The sequence below is a fragment of the Puma concolor genome, chromosome A2, assembly GCF_028749965.1.
Source record: "Puma concolor isolate L17-30 chromosome A2, mPumCon1.1.hap2, whole genome shotgun sequence".
Lineage (NCBI taxonomy): Eukaryota > Metazoa > Chordata > Mammalia > Carnivora > Felidae > Puma > Puma concolor.
In genome coordinates this window covers 177,292-195,765 of record NC_141668.1, presented here as the reverse complement: position 1 = coordinate 195,765, position 18,474 = coordinate 177,292, and the positions used below count along the sequence as shown (strand labels likewise).

The following is an 18,474-nucleotide window of genomic DNA, read 5'->3' as shown; positions in this document are numbered from 1 at the left end:
TAAATTTAGCTGAAGTGCTCTTTATTGAAGAACTATGTTAGCAAATATATAACACAGGAGACACACGGAGTACACTGCTTTGGGTGTCCACTGCTCAAAGGACGCCGGTGTGTTGCTAGGGCTGCTGTCCTTTGGCGGGGTTGGCCTGTACAGCTGGAGGGCAGAGTCCTGCGTGGTGACTAAAGCCCCGGGTCAGCTGCAGCCCTGGGTCCTTCAAGATTCATCAGGAAGACTCCTGATACTCAGGGAAAGGAGGTACCCTGGCCCCACAGAGACTTGTGGGTGCTAATTTCTAGGTGTTTCCATGTTTCACCAGCTCTCAGCAGTCCTGGGAGATCGGAGAGGTACAGACAATGGGCAGCAGGAAGACACTAACGCAGGGAGCCTGGTTGAAGGAGTGTCCCCAACCTGGGGCCTCAAGACAGCCTTCACCACAGGAAAAAAGCCAAGAGATTGGGATCTGGACGATGTGCTGTGGCAGGGAGCTGCCCTGGTCAGGAGAGACCCAGGGCGGGGGATGGCCTGGAGGGTCGGATGACCAGACACATGACTCCAGGTGCAATGACGCTTACTGGAAGTCCCGCCTGAGGCTGAGAATGTGATGCCAGGACAGGAGACCCTCAGCTCCCATGGGTGCGGAACCCATGTGCCCCATAAAAGGGTGGGGGGCAGCTGAGAGGATCCTGTGGTCTATACCTGACCCACCTTTCCCTATAACGTTCCACGGGCTGGGGCATGGGAAAGGACACAGGGCAGCTGCTGGTGTGACCCCTGTGGGTCCCTGGGGGTGCTCCTTAAATCCCGTAAGGCGATGAAGCCCTTTATGCAAAGACCCAAAGATAAAAGGCCCAAGAGGAAAATGCTCCTACGCCAAGGCACACACCCGAAGGTGGTTCTGGTGGGAGGGGGACATAGACTGGGAAGACTGCCATATGGAAACCAGGGACCTGGTGACAGACGGAGTCTGAGCCAAGCCTGGCCAGCTTCATGATTTCACTGTGAAGACCAGAAAACCGAGGCCCAGACCATTGCCAAACCCCTCGTGACTCGTGGGCCCCCTTGGTCCAAAGTGAGAAGCAGCTTCAGCAGCATCGTTCCTGCCATTGTCTGAGAGGGTCTTTGACACTTTTTTCTTCCATGTCTTCGGACCCTCTGGGGTCTTTGGACACTCTCTTTCTCCATGGGACTCCCCCTTCCCGACTTCATTTTATTTGGTGATTCCTTTGCCATTGCAGACAAGTCTGTGGCTTTGGTGGAGGCTAACTTTTTCCTTGAACTTAATTAATTTTGAAGTCAACAAAGATTGCACACACAACACCCAGAGCAGAGCTGCTGTGTGAGAGCAGGAAATCCAATCAGAATCATAAAACCGGGAGGAGACTGAGCCACTGATGAGCCGAGGAGTGACATCAGAAGTGGAGTTCGTTAGGCTCAGTACAAGGCTGTCCCCCGGCCCCCCAGTGCCCGAGGAGGCCCAGCTGGGCTCTGACCCACCAGGCCCTCTGTGCCGCTGCCACGCCACATGCTTTCCATCTTTGACAGGATTCCTTAAACAAGCAAGTATTCAAGGTATTTGAACAGCGGAAACTGCAATCAGGGAGAGAAATTATTCACTGTGGTTTTGTGCCATCATTTTCTTCTCTTGTACACGTTAAACTATTTTGACTTTCTAATCCATTAGTAGGGAATATGCGTTCATGATATTTGTAGAATCTCCAAAATGTTTAATTAAGAAGAAAAATAGCTTTTCAAACTGGATGGAAAAGCATCAGAAAAGTAGGGATGCTCTGTGCTTCATGCAGGCAGGATTCAGTTCCAGGCTTTTCCAAGGACCAAGCGGACCCAGAAGAGTTTTCCATCAGTTTCCCTGGGAGGTGTGACCCGAGGGAAATGTAGAGAAGGAGGAGCCGCTGGCTTTGAGCTGAGAAGTTGCTAGTATTGCCTCGGATGTCAGTTAGTTCCCAGCTCCTGCCCACCCGCGACTCCAGTACAACCAGGGTGGGTTCATGGTAACTGAGGACAGACTCAGAAACTTGTGGTTCCCAAGAAATGCTTGTTTGTCGAATGGATGAACGAGGACAGGCCCATCCTCTTACCGGGACCTACACCTGGCTCGGAATAAATGCTGCTCGGGATGTCTTGGGACATTCTGCTTCCACCCCACGCAGGAGTCTGGGACGCCTGCACACAGAGGAACGAGAGGTGTGGGTGGTCGAACTTGGGTGTCAGAGCCCCCACCCCCCTGGCCACAGAGATCCAAGACTTTCCTGGTCGTTGGGACCTGTTGTCTCGCCCCTGAAATGGTCTGACAGCCGTCCACCAGGGTCACCTGGGAGGCAGGTGACACGTGACAGTGCTCCTGGAGCCCTGCTCATCGTGAAGTGGGGCAGTCTCCGTTCCTGGTCAGAATTCAGGGTCTGCAGAACAGGCCCTGTGAACTCTTCTTGCTACAGAAACCATCCTGACACTGGGGGTAAATTCTGTACCAGTTCAAGTTTTATTCTTAGAAAGCCAACAAGACCGTCTCCCGGGTTGGTCATATTAAATAGCTAAACAGCAGTTGGGGACTAGTCTGGAACCGGAAATCCACACGTATCTGCCTGTGAAAACATGTTCTCAATTTAGATCCAACATGAACAGGTCAGTGACTTAGGACTACGCTCTATCAGCAGCCAGGAACTCGGCACCAGTCCCCCCATCTTCCAGCTGGGGCAGCTTAAGCCAAATGGCTGCCACAGCTGTCGGCCACCACGTTCAGGGCTTTCTAGCACCTCACGTTTCCTGCCCGACAGGGAACTCATGAGAGGCTGACATCTCACTGGGACTTCTTGCAAAATCCAGTAAATATAAAAAGAACGATATGAAATATGTCCAAGGCTGAGCATCACTCTGGCGTGTAGCACAGCCCCCCACAACGTGCAAAGTCCGAGGTGATTAGACCCCAGGATGCACACGGCGGCTCTTACCTGGAGGCAGAGGACAGATGGGAAGCAGGCGAGAAGGAAGAACTGACAGGGTGTTCCGTGGCATTAAATTCTGAATATGTGGGGCGCCTGGGTGGCTCAGGTGGTTGAGCATCTGACTTGATTTTGGCTCAGGTCATGATCTCATGGTTTGTGGGTTAGAGCCCCACATAGAGCTCTGTGCTGACAGCATGGAGCCTGTTTGGGATTCCTTGTCTCTTTCTCTCTCTCTCTCTCTCTGTCTCTCTCTCTCTCCCCTCCTCCCCTGCTTGCTCTCTCTCAGAATAAATAAACTTAAAATTTTTCTGAATACGTTACATTTTAGTGGCGTCCTGAGATGCTCTGTGTCCACCCTCTCTGTTCACAAGCCCGGCTGAGGGTGGAAACCACTGCTCGCATGTCTTGGCACACGCGGGACGGAGTGCACTGGTGCAGTTCCCTGTGTCCCGGGTGCACACAGGTCGCCAAGCGGCTCCTGCTGGCCAGAGAGAACACAGGTGCCACAAAGGCGACTGCATGCCAAGGGGGAGTGAAATACATTTGACGCAAAAAGTCAAATTTCAGTGATTGTGCACAAGAGAAACAGAGCTGGGGCCTCTGACCGTGTCCTGTTTTCTCTGAGCCTCAGTTTTTCTATCTGGAAGGTGGGCTGTCATGAAGACTAGATAAGAGGTGGGGGAAATTTGGGCAGTTAGTCAAAGCACACAAACTTTCAGTTATAGGATGAATGAGTTCTGTGTCTCACCAAAAAAGAAGGTAAATATGTGAGGTGATGGATAATTGGCTCGATTGAGGTATTCATTTTACAATGTATATGTACATATACACATCAAAACATCACACGTACCGTGTACAGACATGCCTTGGGGATACAGTGGGTTTAGTTCCAGACCACCACAGTAAAGCAAATACTGCAATAAAGGGAGTCAAATGAGTTGTTCGGTCTCCCAGTGCTTATAAAAGTTATGTTTACACCACAGTGTAGTTTCTTAAATGTACAACAGCATTATGTCCAAGGAAATAATGCACACACCTCAGTTAAAAAATACTTTACTGTTAAAAAATGTTAATCATCATCTGAGCTTTCAGTGAGTCATAATCACTGATCACAGATCACCATAACAAATATAATAATAATGAAAAGGCTTGAAATATTGTCAGAATTAGCAAAATGTGACACAGAGAGACGACGTAAGCAAACGGTGCTGGAAAAATGGCCCCCAGAGACTTACTCGACACAGGTTTGCCACAGCCTTCAACTTGTGAAAGCACAGTATCCGCCACGTGCAGCAAAACGAGGTGCGCCCGGACCTTAAGTATGTACGATGTTTGTCACTAACACCTCAATGGGAAAAGACCGCGTGAGACAGTACTGGTAACTGACCCGGCTCCCGGTACGGCTCAACAGTGTCCACTCTTCTGGCACTCCTCCCTCACTGACTACTGGCCAGGTGTCCAATTAGTGAGAAATCGGCTAAAATGGAAGCTACTTCCTCTTCTAGAATTTAATGATTTGGTGGGGAAGACTGGCTTTTAACCATAAACCTTAGTGAGGAGAGCAAAGACAGCCCCTCTATAAAAAAGGGGCGTGAAAGATGATCCCGCAGGAAATCGTATCTGACGGTGACATCAGTACCAGTCTCACCAGCGGCCGGATGGCAGGGCCCAGGGTTGGCGGGAGGTGCACGAGTAGCTAGGTAGGCCCTCAGGCTCTTTGAAAGGGCCTCAAGTATGTTCCTACACAGCAGACGTCTGCGGAAACACAGCACGACTTCAGGGTAAGGAGGCGTTCACCTGTCCGTATGGCGTCAGGGGTGAGTGAATGTAGCCCAAGGGGCAGGACAGCGATCTGGTTTCCTAGTGATATACAGAGTAAGACTACAGTGGTACAACGTTGCCGAGTGAGTGTTCCGGAAAGAGCAGCGACGCCAGCCCTGGGGCTGTGGGCTGAGCCCACAGACAGGACCCCGAGCAGAGTTGAGCGGACTTGATTTGACACATCATTTAAGTGATCGCATTCTCAGAAAGGGGTCATCTTGAGCACACCGCCACGGCCCCCGTACACCATGCCGGCCCCCAGCGCAGCCCCAGCGCGACTTGGGCACTTGGCCACGACATGCTCCCTCTCGGTTTGCAAACACCCTCCATGCCCAGTTCCGTCCCCTGCTGCTGGCTCGGGGTCACAAAACTACCGCGGGGCTGCTTGACAGCCCACATTGTGGCAAAGCCTCAAACCCATCGGGGGAACGGATGCTCGTTAAAGCTCACTTCAGGCGGGCAGTGCCGCTCAGACACACTGAAGGTAGGCGAAGAGAGCCAGGCTTTCCGCCTCCACAACGGCAGAACAAGAAATGACTCCAAGTGCCTGGCGCAGAACTGAAATAGGGCCGTTAAGAAGTAGAGGAAAGGAAACCTGCACAATTCTCGCAGGGTAGCCAATGGACGCTGTTTCGTGTGCACTTCTGGAAAAGGGGCTGAAATGTGCAGGGAACCATGCAGGGGCCCTTACCTTGCTCTCGTCCTCAGGGTCATTATAGCCACACGCGTCTATGAAATCTGGAAACATCTCTGACCACCCATCACTTGTGCAGTTTTTGCTTATGTTTCCTAGAAGGTAAAGTTCAGGTGTCAGGTCTGTGGGTCCACGACAGCGGCCTTAGCAGCGACAGCGTAGGCAGTGCTTGGAGGTATGTGCATTCACCTGCCCGGGCTTCCCACCCATGAAACCTGGGTTGTGCAGGGCCTTGGTGGCTCAAGGGAGGGCTTCTGTGTCGCGAAGCACAGTGGTGGTACCCGTAGCTATGCCGGTGATGGCTGCAATGTATGGTGTTATCATTATGGAGCACAGTGGACAACTTGTGTTCTGCCCAGTGATGGACCATTCCGGAGCCCGCTATCCCAGTCCACCCTCACTCCGCTGCCCCGGGCACAGTGACCAGGGAGCACGGGCAGGCACCACTGACCACTGATGTTGGAGGAAGAGACTGTGGGTGTAAGATTTAAATCACATAAGGTAAAGGCAGTTTTGATCTTATAGTACCATTTTTTTGCTCCTAATTAATGTAAACGTGTATGTTAAACTCAGGGATGCAATGTTCCCTCAGGCTACTGAAATGCAAGTGTCCTCAGCAGGTGACTGCAGTCATTGAGTGGTGATGAGTGAAATCAGGGCTGGGCACTGGTGGCCTGTGATGGGGGCAGGCGGGGCTGGGGCTCACTGGGTGGGCTTTGGGAGGCTGGAGCCCGGGAGGCCCTTCCTGCCTTGGTGATCCCTACCAGCAGCTGACCCCCCAGAGGGTCCTCTGTGACTCACAGCCCCAGCAAATCTTTCCACTCACACGAGCCAAGACTGTTAGGCAGACTTGGTGGGCATGACAGCTCCCGTTTCACCTGAGAAAATGAGATTCTGAGGGTTCTGTCACCCGCCCGAGGTTCTGTAATGACTGAGCCGCAGAGATAGGTTTTCGAACTCAAAAACTCCTTATTTTGTCAACCCCAGGGCAGCCTACATGTTCACCCGCTTTGATCTATTAATCAGACAAAATCGAAAGCAAAGTGCGTTCACATGGAGGTGATAATATGTGTAAGCGATTCCTGGCATGCCGTGTGGAGGCAGGTGGGAGGGCCCAGACCCTGACCTGCTGGCAAGTGGGGAGGGGGTCTCAGCAAAGCCCCCGGCAGCATCACCTGGGCTCATGCTGCCTGGTCGCTCTCCAACACCACCGTTCCGTGCATTTTTCTGACTCCAGGCCCCCAACCCTCCTCCTGCTCCAGCTCCAGAGGGTGTCCCAGGGGAGTCTGGGGGTGGCTGGAGGGCAGGGACCATAGTAGGGAGTGGAGGCAAGACAGAGTCCTGAGAGATGAGGCCCCACTCACTGCCCTATTTTATAGATAGGGAGACAGGCCCACAGGAGATAAAGATCTGCCCAGAGTCAGGAATCAGAACAGCAGTGGGAGTGGCTGTGGCTGCATATGGCTCGCTGAGCTCCTGCTGTATGCCAGGCTTGGTGCCCAGGCCCCCATTTAACCCTGAGACTACATGGGGGCCCTTTAGTGGTCCTACGTCACAGGTGGGGGACCTGAGCCGACAGGTGAGGGGCCCTGTTCCAATCCCAGGCAGTGGTCTCCTCGTCTGCACAGCACACCTGCTGTCTGGCCCTCATTGCCCAGCTCTTGGGACCTGTGCCTGAGCTCTGCGGATGCGGCCAGGAGTGGGCACTGAGCCAGTCATTCCTCATTAATACACAGCAAACACTAAAGAAGACACTGAAATGTCAAGATCCCACACGGGTTCTCCATTTTGCCTGGAAGACACCTGGAGGCAGAGGCAGAAGGCATGCTTCCAGGAAATGCTTGAGGCAGCAATGTGTAGAGAGGGGCCTGGGAGGTGGGAGGGGGCCTGGAGGGGGGTGAGCGAGGGGCCAGGAGGTGGGAGGGAGACCAGGGAGGTGAGAGAGGGGCCGGGAGGTGGGAGGAGGCCTGGGGGAGGTAAGCGAGGGACCGGGAGGTGGGAGGGGGCCTGGGGGGTGAGTGAGGGGCTGGGAGGTGGGAGGGGGCCTGGGGGGGTAAGCGAGGGGCCGGGAGGTGGCAGGAGGCCTGTGGGGGCGAGTGAGGGGCTGGGAGGTGAGAGAGAGACCAGGGAGGTGAGAGAGGGGCCCGGAGGTGGGAGGGAGCCGGGGGAGGTGACCAAGGGGCCGGGAGGTAGGAGGGGGCCTGGGGGGGTGAGTGAGGGGCTGGGAGGTGAGGGGGTCCTGGGGGGGTGAGTGAGGGGCCGGGAGGTGGGAAGGGGCCTGGGGAGGTGAGCTAGGGGCCGGGAGGTGGGAGGGGGCCTGGGGGATGGGTGAGGGGCTGGGAGGTGAGAGAGAGACCAGGGAGGTGAGAGAGGGGCCAGGAGGTGGGAGGGAGCCTGGGGAGAAGAGAGAAAGTCCAGGGAGGTGAGAGAAAGTCCAGGGAGGTGAGAGTGGGAACATATAGGAAAAGAGGGGAAGCCACAGCTTTATGACTCAGGAGCTTGGACTTCCTTCTCCCTCCTCTGTGAGTGGACCTCTTCCCCACCCTGACTCTGTGGGGACCATCTGCTCGGTGGGAACCCCCACCACTTTGTGAGGACCTCCCAGTCTTTGTGAACTCTTCCTGCTGTAGCCCCAAGTTTAGCAGCCATGCCTGGCGCCCTGAGCAGAGCGGTGACAAGTGTCACTCTTGCGTGCTCCCCAAAGCTGATTATAAGCTCACTGGGTGTAAGTCTGTGAGGGTCCTTGGTCGTCTGCAGAGGCAGGGAGGGTGAGTTTGCCTGCACGGGGAGCACTGTGCCTATTGGGGCGTGGGGGTCCCTGCCCTCCAGACGACCCAGTCTGATGTGAGAGCAGCTCCCAATTGTGAGCTCTGTGTTGCAGGCACTGCGTTAGGCTCCACAGCCCTCAGGGTAAGGTCTGACCACAACCCCAATGCCTAGCTAGTTTCGGGACTCACTCTTGTCCCCCCGGGACAAGTTGGCAGAGCCAGAACTCAGAGCCAGGCTGCTCGGCTGCAGGGCCTGTGCTCTGGACCATTTTGTTATCCATCTGTTTGGGCTTTCCCTCCGATGCAGTCACACCCACTGTCTCCCTGCCCTGGAGAAGCGCTAAGTGAGCAGGAACCACCATGCCCTAAGGGGTCAACTCTTCAGAACAAATCTTAGTCTATGAGCCTGCCTCCCTCCTTCACTTGATGGTTTGCCGCTGTCCCTTTTAAAGATTCATCCTCGGTGCTAAACTGAGTCCCCACAGCTTTCCTGTCACTCTGCTGGCCTGTGGGAGTGGATTTGCACCCCATATCCTAGCACAGCTCAGAGGGGCCTCCCACGGACCCTGGAGCTCATGCAGCATGAGGACAGCAGACAGCAAGGTGCTGGTTGCCATGACATCATCTAGAGAGCCCACCCAATTTCCCGCTACTGGAGGTAGGAGAACTCAGAAGAGAAAACAATTTTCATGAAAGCACAGATCTGTCTCTTGAGCATCTGGGTCTATGGGCTGAAACAGTCACAAGTCACTCTATGATCTGGCTCTCCCCACAGGTCACTGTGGGAGCAACTATCACATTCTAAGTGCTTTCTGCTAACTGGGAAGTAACATACAGTTTCAAGCCCTACTGGTTCTTAACTGTATTTCAAGACCACACTTTATCCCTGCCAAATTTCCTATTTGGGGCCTCCGCCCATTGCCATCCAATGCCTGTCGGCCCCAGCCCCAGCCGTACTCAGCCCCCAGCTCCGGACTATGTTCACGTTTCTCTAAGGCCCACACTCTGTCCAACACTCCTAGAGACCTGCACTCCATGTGGACCACAATTTGTTGACAGTCTGTGTAAGTGCCTCATGGTTCACATGTTTTGTGACCAGTTAAATAAGGGGATGCATATACTTTTCAGATCACCTAGCTGTTTTATACAGACTCAGGAGAACTCCCTAGTAGTAGAGATCTCCCCACAGCAGCAAGGCAGTGTCATGCTCCCTGTTTGGATAAAAAAAGAGCATCAAGCATTTAACCCAAGGCAGACACGGAGTCTTCATTCTCCATAGCAGCACAATGACTCATAGCAGAGCCAGATTCTAGCCTGACCTGGGCTGGGTGCCCCAGGTGGCTCCCCTCTGGCAGAGGTTAGGCGCTCACAACAGGTGGCCCAGAATCAGAGCTCTTGTGCTCTCCAGTGTGCAACCCCCGGCTGCCCCCTGGAGGCATTTAGAACCTACCATCTATCAGGGGAAGCCTAAGTCTAAGCCAATTCATTTGAGGTTTCTGGGAGAATATTTATAGTCCAAACCATTCAGTACAAATGGTATTGATTAGATAGGATATTTTTTAGAGTTTAGATTTTCTAAAACAATTTAGTTTTTCTGACTTGAAGATGACCAATGTTGCTTATGCAGGTATGACCCCAAGTCCCCTCAAACTGCTTCACTGACTAACTCAGGAAGAGTCTCACCTTGCAAGTCACAGGGATAAAAGGAAACCTTTCTTTTCCTCCATCCCAACCTGTGCCACAAATTTCTGCTTGAAGTGTTTCAACAATTCTACTTCTCAAGAGTTTTTACCCTGTAACGCTTGCTCAAGATGAAAATAAGTTCTCTAGAGTGCTTGAAAGTATCCTGCCTTTCTGATTTCCAGATGTATCTCCTCTTTTCTATTCTTCCGGATAGATTTCTTCATGTTATAAAAGTCTGGATCCTTTACAAGAGAAAACAAAAACCACAGCACAGCACAGCACAACCACCTTCCTGGGAACAAGCCAAGAGATGTTGTGGCAGCGTGCGGAGAGCAAAGGCGCAGGACCGTTGGCACCCCGGACCCTGGAGACAGAGAGACAGCGGGTCTTCTGACCACATGGAGCCGGTTCAGAAAGTGGGAGCTGGGAGCTGAGCTCGGTCCAATGAGCAAGATGTTTCCTGTGGACGAGAGACTGCTTCTGGGCTCGAGGAAAGCCTGGCCACTGTCCCTGAGCATCAGGGCGCCTCAAAGCATCTGGAGGACGCTCTCTGATGGCTCACGGACACCCACGAGTGGCAGGGAGGCACAGGACTGCACGGATGTTTTCCTCGGCGCCTGAAGCCAGTGGCTCCTCGTCTGCATTGCCGCCCGCCCCCTTTGGGGCGCTCCCGTATCAGGCTCACTCGTCCATGCTTGTCTCGGGCCTGCTCTCCCCTGCTGTTTCCCTTGAGGTGGCTGACCTGGCAAGAAGCTTCTCATCCTCCTGCTCCTCAAACCAGCTCAGTAGATGATGGCACAGCTGTTCCCTGACTCAGTAAAGGAAACCAAGGAGCCTGCTTCTTGCTGCCTTCCATGGAGAAGCCAGCCCATAGCCTCTGCGGGGGTTTAGACACAACGCTGACAGACGGTACCTGGTTTGCTGTAAAAATTGCTGAACACTGTAGGACAGGGCACTGTGACAGTCTCGCCTACGTCCGCAGGGCGCCAGCACGTAATGTTGTCCCAGACGCCAGTGCAGGCTAGGAGGAGAGAGACAGTGTAAGAAGGACTAACCAGTGCAACGGAAGCATACGCGAGGCTGCTTGGGGGATGCCTAGGTCAGCAGGAGCACATCTGTTCAAAGGCTTTGCAAGTAGATAGTCCCTTACTTAGGCAACTATCTTGCAAATTACCTTTTTGTGAAACAAGTTTGCACCAACAGAATTGCTGAGAATATAGTTAGCGTCTGTGTTCGTTTTAATCAGGTTTGGAGAAATAACCAGATGTGTGGTAGAAAGTATTTGAGTAATCCAATGTGCAATGTGCACTGATGAACTTTAATAGAATCGTTACTTCTCTCCTGCTGAGGTGCTTCCCCCAGTGGTATAATATGAGTACTCTTGAAGGCTTAGGGTCCCCTGGATGAAGGCATACTTCTGCTTTTAGGGAATCTGACTTCAAGGATAATTTGCACATTTAAATATTTGATAAGATTTACTTGATTTAAAAAAATTTTTTTAACGTTTATTATTTTTGAGACAGAGGGAGACAGAGCATGAATGGGGGAGGGTCAGAGAGAGAGGGAGACACAGAATCGGAAACAGGCTCCAGGCTCTGAGCTGTCAGCACAGAGCCCGACATGGGGCTCGAACTCATGAACCTTGAGATCATGACCTGAGCCGAAGTTGGACGCTTCACTGACTGAGCCACCCAGGTGCCCAAGATTTACTTGATTTTAATAGTCAAGATGACATCTATGTGATGAAATCTTAGGTTACCCTCATGCAGTTATCAAATAACCTAATTTGTATACTGTTATGGCTTAAGCCATTCTCCAGATCTCTTACAGGGTCTTAGCAACCACCACACCCTGTGCAAGGATACAAACGTGCCAATCATCCAAGGTGAAAGGCAATGACCTCTCAACGTCACACAAACCATGACAATCCACATTTGAACCCAAGGCTTTTTACTACAAGTCCCAGGTACTGTTACTGTATTAACTTCAATATTGGAGGTGCTAGCCTCGGTAAAAACAAACAAACAACAGTTCTGACATGCCATCCAGTCCTGCACAGGAACTGTACAAAAACACCAATGAAGTATTTACATTCTTGGTTCGAACACAGGAGTGTTTTAGCTCAAGAATGCAGATGCCTCTGATAAGTTGGGTATAAATCAAGTTTTGCAGATGAAAATACTTTCTAGAAGTTTTTAAAATAAAAATGGGGCGCCTGGGTGGCTCAGTCGGTTGAGCATCCTACTTCAGCTCAGGTCACGATCTCACTCCTCTGTGAGTTTGAGGCCCGCGTCGGGCTCTGTGCTGACAGCATGGAGCCTGCTTGGGATTCTGTCTCTCCCTCTCTCTCTGCCCCTCCCCTGCTCATGATCTGTCTCTCTCTGTCTCAAAAATAAGTAAAGACATTAAAAAAAATTTTTTTTTAATTTTAAAAAATAAAATAAAAATGAAAATATATTCATTCTAAATATTTAATTAGATACCAATGATTAAATGAGTAATACATTCATACTATATTAATGTCCTTACACATGTGAGGAAAACATTGTTCTTAAAGAAATATTCAGAATAAGTCATCAAGTACAAATGAGTCACTAGCTACTCCACGTTGTGCCTGGGCTGAACAGACCAGGGCAGGGAGTGGCCCTGCAGTGACACCACACATGACACCTCCGGACGCCGGCACAGGAGAGCAGGAGCTTGCTGAGCCTTGGATGAGGCAGGTCAGGGCCAGGGTTCCCAACAGAGCTCCAACGAGGGGGAAAGTGAGGTGTCCAGGTCTCCAGGGAAACACAGCAGTGGCCGAGCCTCTCCACCGTCAGGAAAGCAGTGTGTTCTGACCATTGGTCAGACCACTGGCCGTTGGTCATTGTGAAGGTTCAACCGTCCTCACCACAGAAATGACAAATTTCTGCTTAAATAATGAAATCTTAATGGAGACATATTAAATCCACGGGTTCATTTCAGTCACTTTTCCCATTATAGTAAGATTTGAGTTAAGTACCTAGAGTCTCATGGGTCAATCCCTTCAATCGCTGGCAAGCCGTCCCTTTATTTGTGCATTTACTGGACCCACGTGTAGCGGGCAGTGCAGGACTCAGAGGCTGTGGTGGCCTTCCCACCTACAGTGAGCGGGGAGAGTCATCTGCCCGGCCCTGGGGCCGGGGCGCAGGAGGATGGCAGGCTGGTGATGAGGCATCCACACCTGTGGGGAGTCTGAGGGCTGGAGACCGCCAGTGACGCGTCCATGGCTTCTCTCTCCTGCTTCCCAATCTCACAGCAATGACACCCACAAGTGTGAAAGGGCTGCACCCAGAGATGTCAATAAACTTTGAAGATCAAAAGCATACATGTGCTAAGTAATGAGGCAGCACCCACAGCAGGGCGAGAAACAAGAGGAAGGCGGTGTTTGCGCCTTGGAGGGGCCCCAGACGCAAGACGCCGGGCGCGGGGTGACTGAATTCGAGAGGATCACGTCAAGTGTGACTTCTGAGCATTGAGACTTCCATCCTTCCTTCCCCCATCAGTTGTTTGTGGAGGCTGACTTTTGCCACCTAACTGGAACAGGACCACGGGAGGCCCCAGACCAGCCAGGCCAACTGGGGCAGGAGGGTGGGGGGCCCAGGAGGAGAGGGCTCTAAGGAAGAAATGGCACTTTATGATAACCTCACGTTATCCAATTGTCTTGAGAGTATTTTGTTGTTCTGGTACAAAGTTTGATGCCTAATTACCAATAGATATATAGAAAATGAAGGAATAGAAAAGCCAGGCACTTATTGTTCCAGGAAAAGCATAAAGTTAGACAAGAAAGGAAATATTGACTGTTACGTGGTCAGCTGTGATCATAATAATGCAAACCGACAATTGCGACGTGACCACTGGAGGACAGATTGGAGGAGGGACGGAAGTGTGACAGGCGGGGCCATTCCCAATAAAACAACAGTATGAACGAAGACATTACATTTGGGAGCAGAGACTAGTCTGAACAATGATGAGCAGTGTGGATTGTCTAAGACACAGCGGCCAGGGGAGGCAGTCAGTCAGGCCTGCACGGGGAGCTTACTCTTGTCATGCACTCGTAGCAGCCCTTGGTATTTAAGATGATGACGAAAAAGTCGAGTCCCTCTGAAAGGAGGAAAAGCCTGTGCATATCAAATAGACTCTGAAAGGTTACCCGACAGAAGTTAGCAACCATTCTGATGGTCAAAAACTCCAAATAAGAAAATAATATAGGACACTTTAATAGGACAAAGACCGTTTATTTAAATTAGAAAGTATTATTAGAGATGGTTAAACACAGTGTGCAAGCAAAGTCAGGAACCTGGCTGGAAACTTGCTATCACCATTGTTATTTAACAAAAGCCAGCAGTTTTAGCTAAAACAATAATTAAAAGAAAATGAACCCAGAGGGTACATTGCTATAAAACTGAGAAGTCCCAGAGCTGCACTTTCCAGTATGGCAACCCCTTGCCACGTGTGACCATTTAAATTTAAATCTAAATTAGTCAAGACTAAATACAATAAAAATTCAGGGGGCGCCTGGGTGGCGCAGTCGGTTAAGCGTCCGACTTCAGCCAGGTCACGATCTCGCGGACCGGGAGTTCGAGCCCCGCGTCAGGCTCTGGGCTGATGGCTCGGAGCCTGGAGCCTGTTTCCGATTCTGTGTCTCCCTCTCTCTCTGCCCCTCCCCCGTTCATGCTCTGTCTCTCTCTGTCCCAAAAATAAATAAAAACGTTGAAGAGTGGGCCTCATGGGTTCCATCAACCTTTAAAAAAAAAAAAAAAAAAAAAAAATTCAGTTCCTCAGTCGCAGTAGCTGATTTCAAACTGGAGCTCAGCGGCCAGGCGTGGTTTGTGGCTGTGACATCACAGCTCAGGTGGAAAACACAGCTGTCTTCACAGGAAGTTCTCTCGGAGCTCTAGTTAAAGGAAGCCACCAAACCCTAAAAGCCACTCTTCCAAACTATCAAGAAGCTTAAAGCGAAGAGAGAAAATGGAGCCCGTCATTGCTGTATCTGTACTCTAGTGCTGAAGGTAAGCCAGTCCAGACAGGTGAGACTGTCTCCCTGTGGTGGTTTATTAGCCAAGAGTGCCCACGCACATTATCTGAAATATTCTATGAAGAAATATGTGAGACTTTTTGGTAAAAAATGTATTTTCCACTTATCACACAAATATTTTGTCTTTCAAAACCCATCAAAGAGATGTGGAAGAAGCCCTCTCATTTAAGTGATGGTTAGTAGCTTGTTGAACTGAAAAGCTAGGGGAAAAAAACACCTAAAACACAGGGGTGCTGGGTGACTCAGTCGATTAAGCCTCCGACTTTGGTTCAGGTCACGATCTTGAGGTTTGGGAGTTTGAGCCCCACTTCGGGCTCTGTGCTGACAGCTCAGAGCCTGGAGCCTGCTTCAGATTCTGTGTCTCCCTCTCCCTCTGCCCCTTCCCTGCTAGCGCTCTGTCTCTCTCTGTCCCTCAAAGATAAATAAGCTTTGGGGCGCCTGGGTGGCGCAGTCGGTTAAGCGTCCGACTTCAGCCAAGTCACAATCTCGTGGTCCGGGAGTTCGAGCCCCGCGTCAGGCTCTGGGCTGATGGCTCAGAGCCTGGAGCCTGTTTCCGATTCTGTGTCTCCCTCTCTCTCTGCCCCTCCCCCGTTCATGCTCTGTCTCTCTCTGTCCCAAAAATAAATAAACGTTAAAAAAAAAAAGATAAATAAGCTTTAATAAAGAAAAAATAAAACACAAAAGTGTATGTCTATTACTTACACTTGGAACATATAGCCAAAGCCTTTCCTTTGAGCATGGGCCTGCCTACTGGGCTTTGCAGAGTCTCTCCTGAGTACACATACCCTGAAGTCTGTCTAGGATTCCCACTTTGAAAGTCTGGACATGGGCTGACAGACTCCTTCCAGACTAGATTTCCAAAGCTGACCCCAGCTGTCAGTCTCACCTCCAACTCTACCACTGTTCGGCACCTCGCTTTTCCTAGTCTTCCCAGAGCGCACACGCTAGTTTTCTCAGAGACAAGTGCTTCTGTGGCTCTCCATCAGCTTGCATGCTATTTCATGGAGCAGTAGGGTGAGTGACAGCTTTAGGGGGCACTTGTATGTTGCAAAGTGTCCCAGAGGCTGCAGGGGGGTGACAGGTGGGCAGGGAGAGCCCTCGCCAGGAGCCTGGCCAAGTTGCCTGGGGCGAACCTGCCAATTTCAAGGGAAGAGCAAGTACAGGTGCCCAACGTAAACTGCACTCTAGACTCAGCAGCTTGGAAAAACTGACCCTCCACGTGTGCGGCCTGCAGACTTTTCTTAAACCTCATAGCATTGTCAATGGGGTACACACGGGACATTGGTGAACAGCGTTCAGGAAAGGCTGCTGTTAGAACACGTTCACGTGGATGTGCTGGAAACACGGGCACAGAGAACCGAACTCTAAGGAGGCACCTGTAGCTCAACCTTCTTGAGATCATCTCGTCAGAGGGCAGAGTCTCACCAGGTGGGGAGGAATCTGCCATGATTAAGAGGAAACTAATCCTTCTACCAAATTTTCTAAAATATTTCCAGGCAAGTCATAACTCTCACAGATGACGGTGCCTGTGTTGCTTTGACTTCTGGATTTTTTTCTCATTATCTCAATGACATAAACACCAACGAATTTTCAGGGAAAGCACAATGTGAATCTCACTCCTGTCATGTCACACTCTCTGCAGGAAAGAGGCCTGTGAGGCTGTGCTTCGTCCACACAGCTGTGACCCACCCACTGCAGAGAAGTCCCTTCGCACCTGCACATGTGCACAGAGGGATGCCTGTCAGTGCTCCTGCAGCAAACATCAGGATTTATGTTTCAGACGAGGCTGTGACCACGGCCACACACACGGATACTGCCCTCTCTGTGTGAGGTTCCTGGGGCACTGTGGGCGGCAGCCATGCCCCGACCCATCTACCTTTCGACCATGAGAGAATCCTGTCCCTTACAAATACCAACTCCCAGAGAGAGAAGCTTAGGAAACCCTGGTGGGCCCGGCTCTTAGAGATGGACTGTGAGGTTCCCACATTCACAGAGTGATGGAGGCCCATTTTCCAGCATGCACCAGAGAGCGGTGAGTAGTGACGGGGGTGGGGTGGGGGGGTACTCAGTGGCTGCAGCCCTGCCTGTGGAGGACAGGCTGGGAGACCTGCATCGGGAGGCTTTGTCCTCTGAGTCTCCGGGCTCTAGACAGAGTGAGGGGTGGGCCGCAGGAACAGGTGAGTGGGGAGAGGAGAGAAAGAGAAAACTGTTTCTGGCTGGGCACTGGTTGGCAGTATGCCTCCCTCCACATTTAAGAGTAAACATTACCAATAACTTCCGGCATTCAAAAACTCAATGTAAGTTTAAAGTCACGAGCAGCAAAGCTTCTTCCGGAATCAGACATTGCAGGGAAGCTTGGGAGGCCTGCCTAGAGCCCCCTCAGTGGGCACAACGGCTGCTGACCAAGGAGCCTTTCTTCTTCCCTGTTAACCGGGCATTCGCCAGGTGGGAGCCCTGTGCCTCTCCAGGGCAGTTTCTGCAGAAACAGTTTCTGCAGTTTCTCCAGGGCAGACTTCTCTGCCGTCCCCACTGCCAGAATCCTGAGCAAAGTCCCAGAAGAGGAATTTCAGTGGGTTGGCTGTGGAGGCATACTCTGCTAGGAACCATTTTACTGGCTTCCAGAAGCTGTATAAGAAACGCTGTCAGCCGAGTCCATCTGCGTGAACACGCGAAAGAAACGGTTTTGATGCAGTGAGACAGAGACGGGTCCTCTGTCCTGGTCCCTGTCTCTGTCGTGCGGGTGGCTTGAGAGTTCATGTGCATGAGAAGATGGGGGCGGGGGGAGACACTGAAAAGTACTTAATAACAGAGGCAGGAGGGGCAAAGGGGAAAGGCCTCCGTCTGGGATCCTCAGCCCGCAGTGGAAACACACCATCAAATCCAAGGGCTTTCATGACAGATGCTGAGTTTTCATTTACTTTTTAGTTCTTAAACCTTGCTCAAGAAAGACTAGAAAAACAGCACATCTGGTTCTGACCACGAGCACGTGCTTAACTTTTCTAAACCTCAGTTTCCCCCTCTGCAAAGTGGAAGTGATCCCCGACAGTGCCCCGGGCAGAAAATTTAGAGGCTACGAGGCAAGAGGGTGCTCACCAGGCAGGGACAGCGCCTCACACGCTCCTAAGGGTGCTGAAGTGCCCGCCCCTCCTCTGCACCTCCACAAACCCAGGAGTTGAGCCCGACAACCAGCCCCTCAGATGTGGCCACTAAGAGAAACAGACAGGGCCACAGTGTTAGTGGTGATGGCGGCAGAGCTGACCTCATTGTGTCACCAAAACCCCAAAAGGCCACTGGTGTATATGGCACAGAGGAAGAGGCAGGCACAAGAGCCTGAACCCCTGGCCCACACAGCCTCTGTGTGTTAGGGACTTAAGCAGGGTGGGTTGTCGACAGCCAGGGGGCCCAGTCTTGGGGGCAGCAGCCCATGAGGCAGTCCCTGGAAGTGCCAGGCAGGCGGCTCTGCCCAGGGGTGTGGGGCCTCTGCAGGGG

At 51.7% G+C, this 18,474-nt stretch overlaps 1 protein-coding gene across 2 annotated transcripts in view; it reads right to left on the bottom strand.

The window, feature by feature from the left end:
• VIPR2 (vasoactive intestinal peptide receptor 2) overlaps nt 1-18,474 on the bottom strand; it is a 70,417-nt gene that overhangs the window by 34,783 nt on the left and 17,160 nt on the right. Inside the window, exons 3-4 of one of the 2 annotated variants that reach the window (XM_086685085.1) lie at nt 10,840-10,947; nt 5,473-5,570 (exon numbers count right to left, since the gene is read on the bottom strand). In XM_086685085.1, the coding sequence (XP_086541211.1) occupies nt 5,473-5,570; nt 10,840-10,947 (206 nt within the window). The remainder of the gene's footprint in view (nt 1-5,472; nt 5,571-10,839; nt 10,948-18,474) is intronic. The other variant, XM_086685094.1, reaches the window with a different exon arrangement.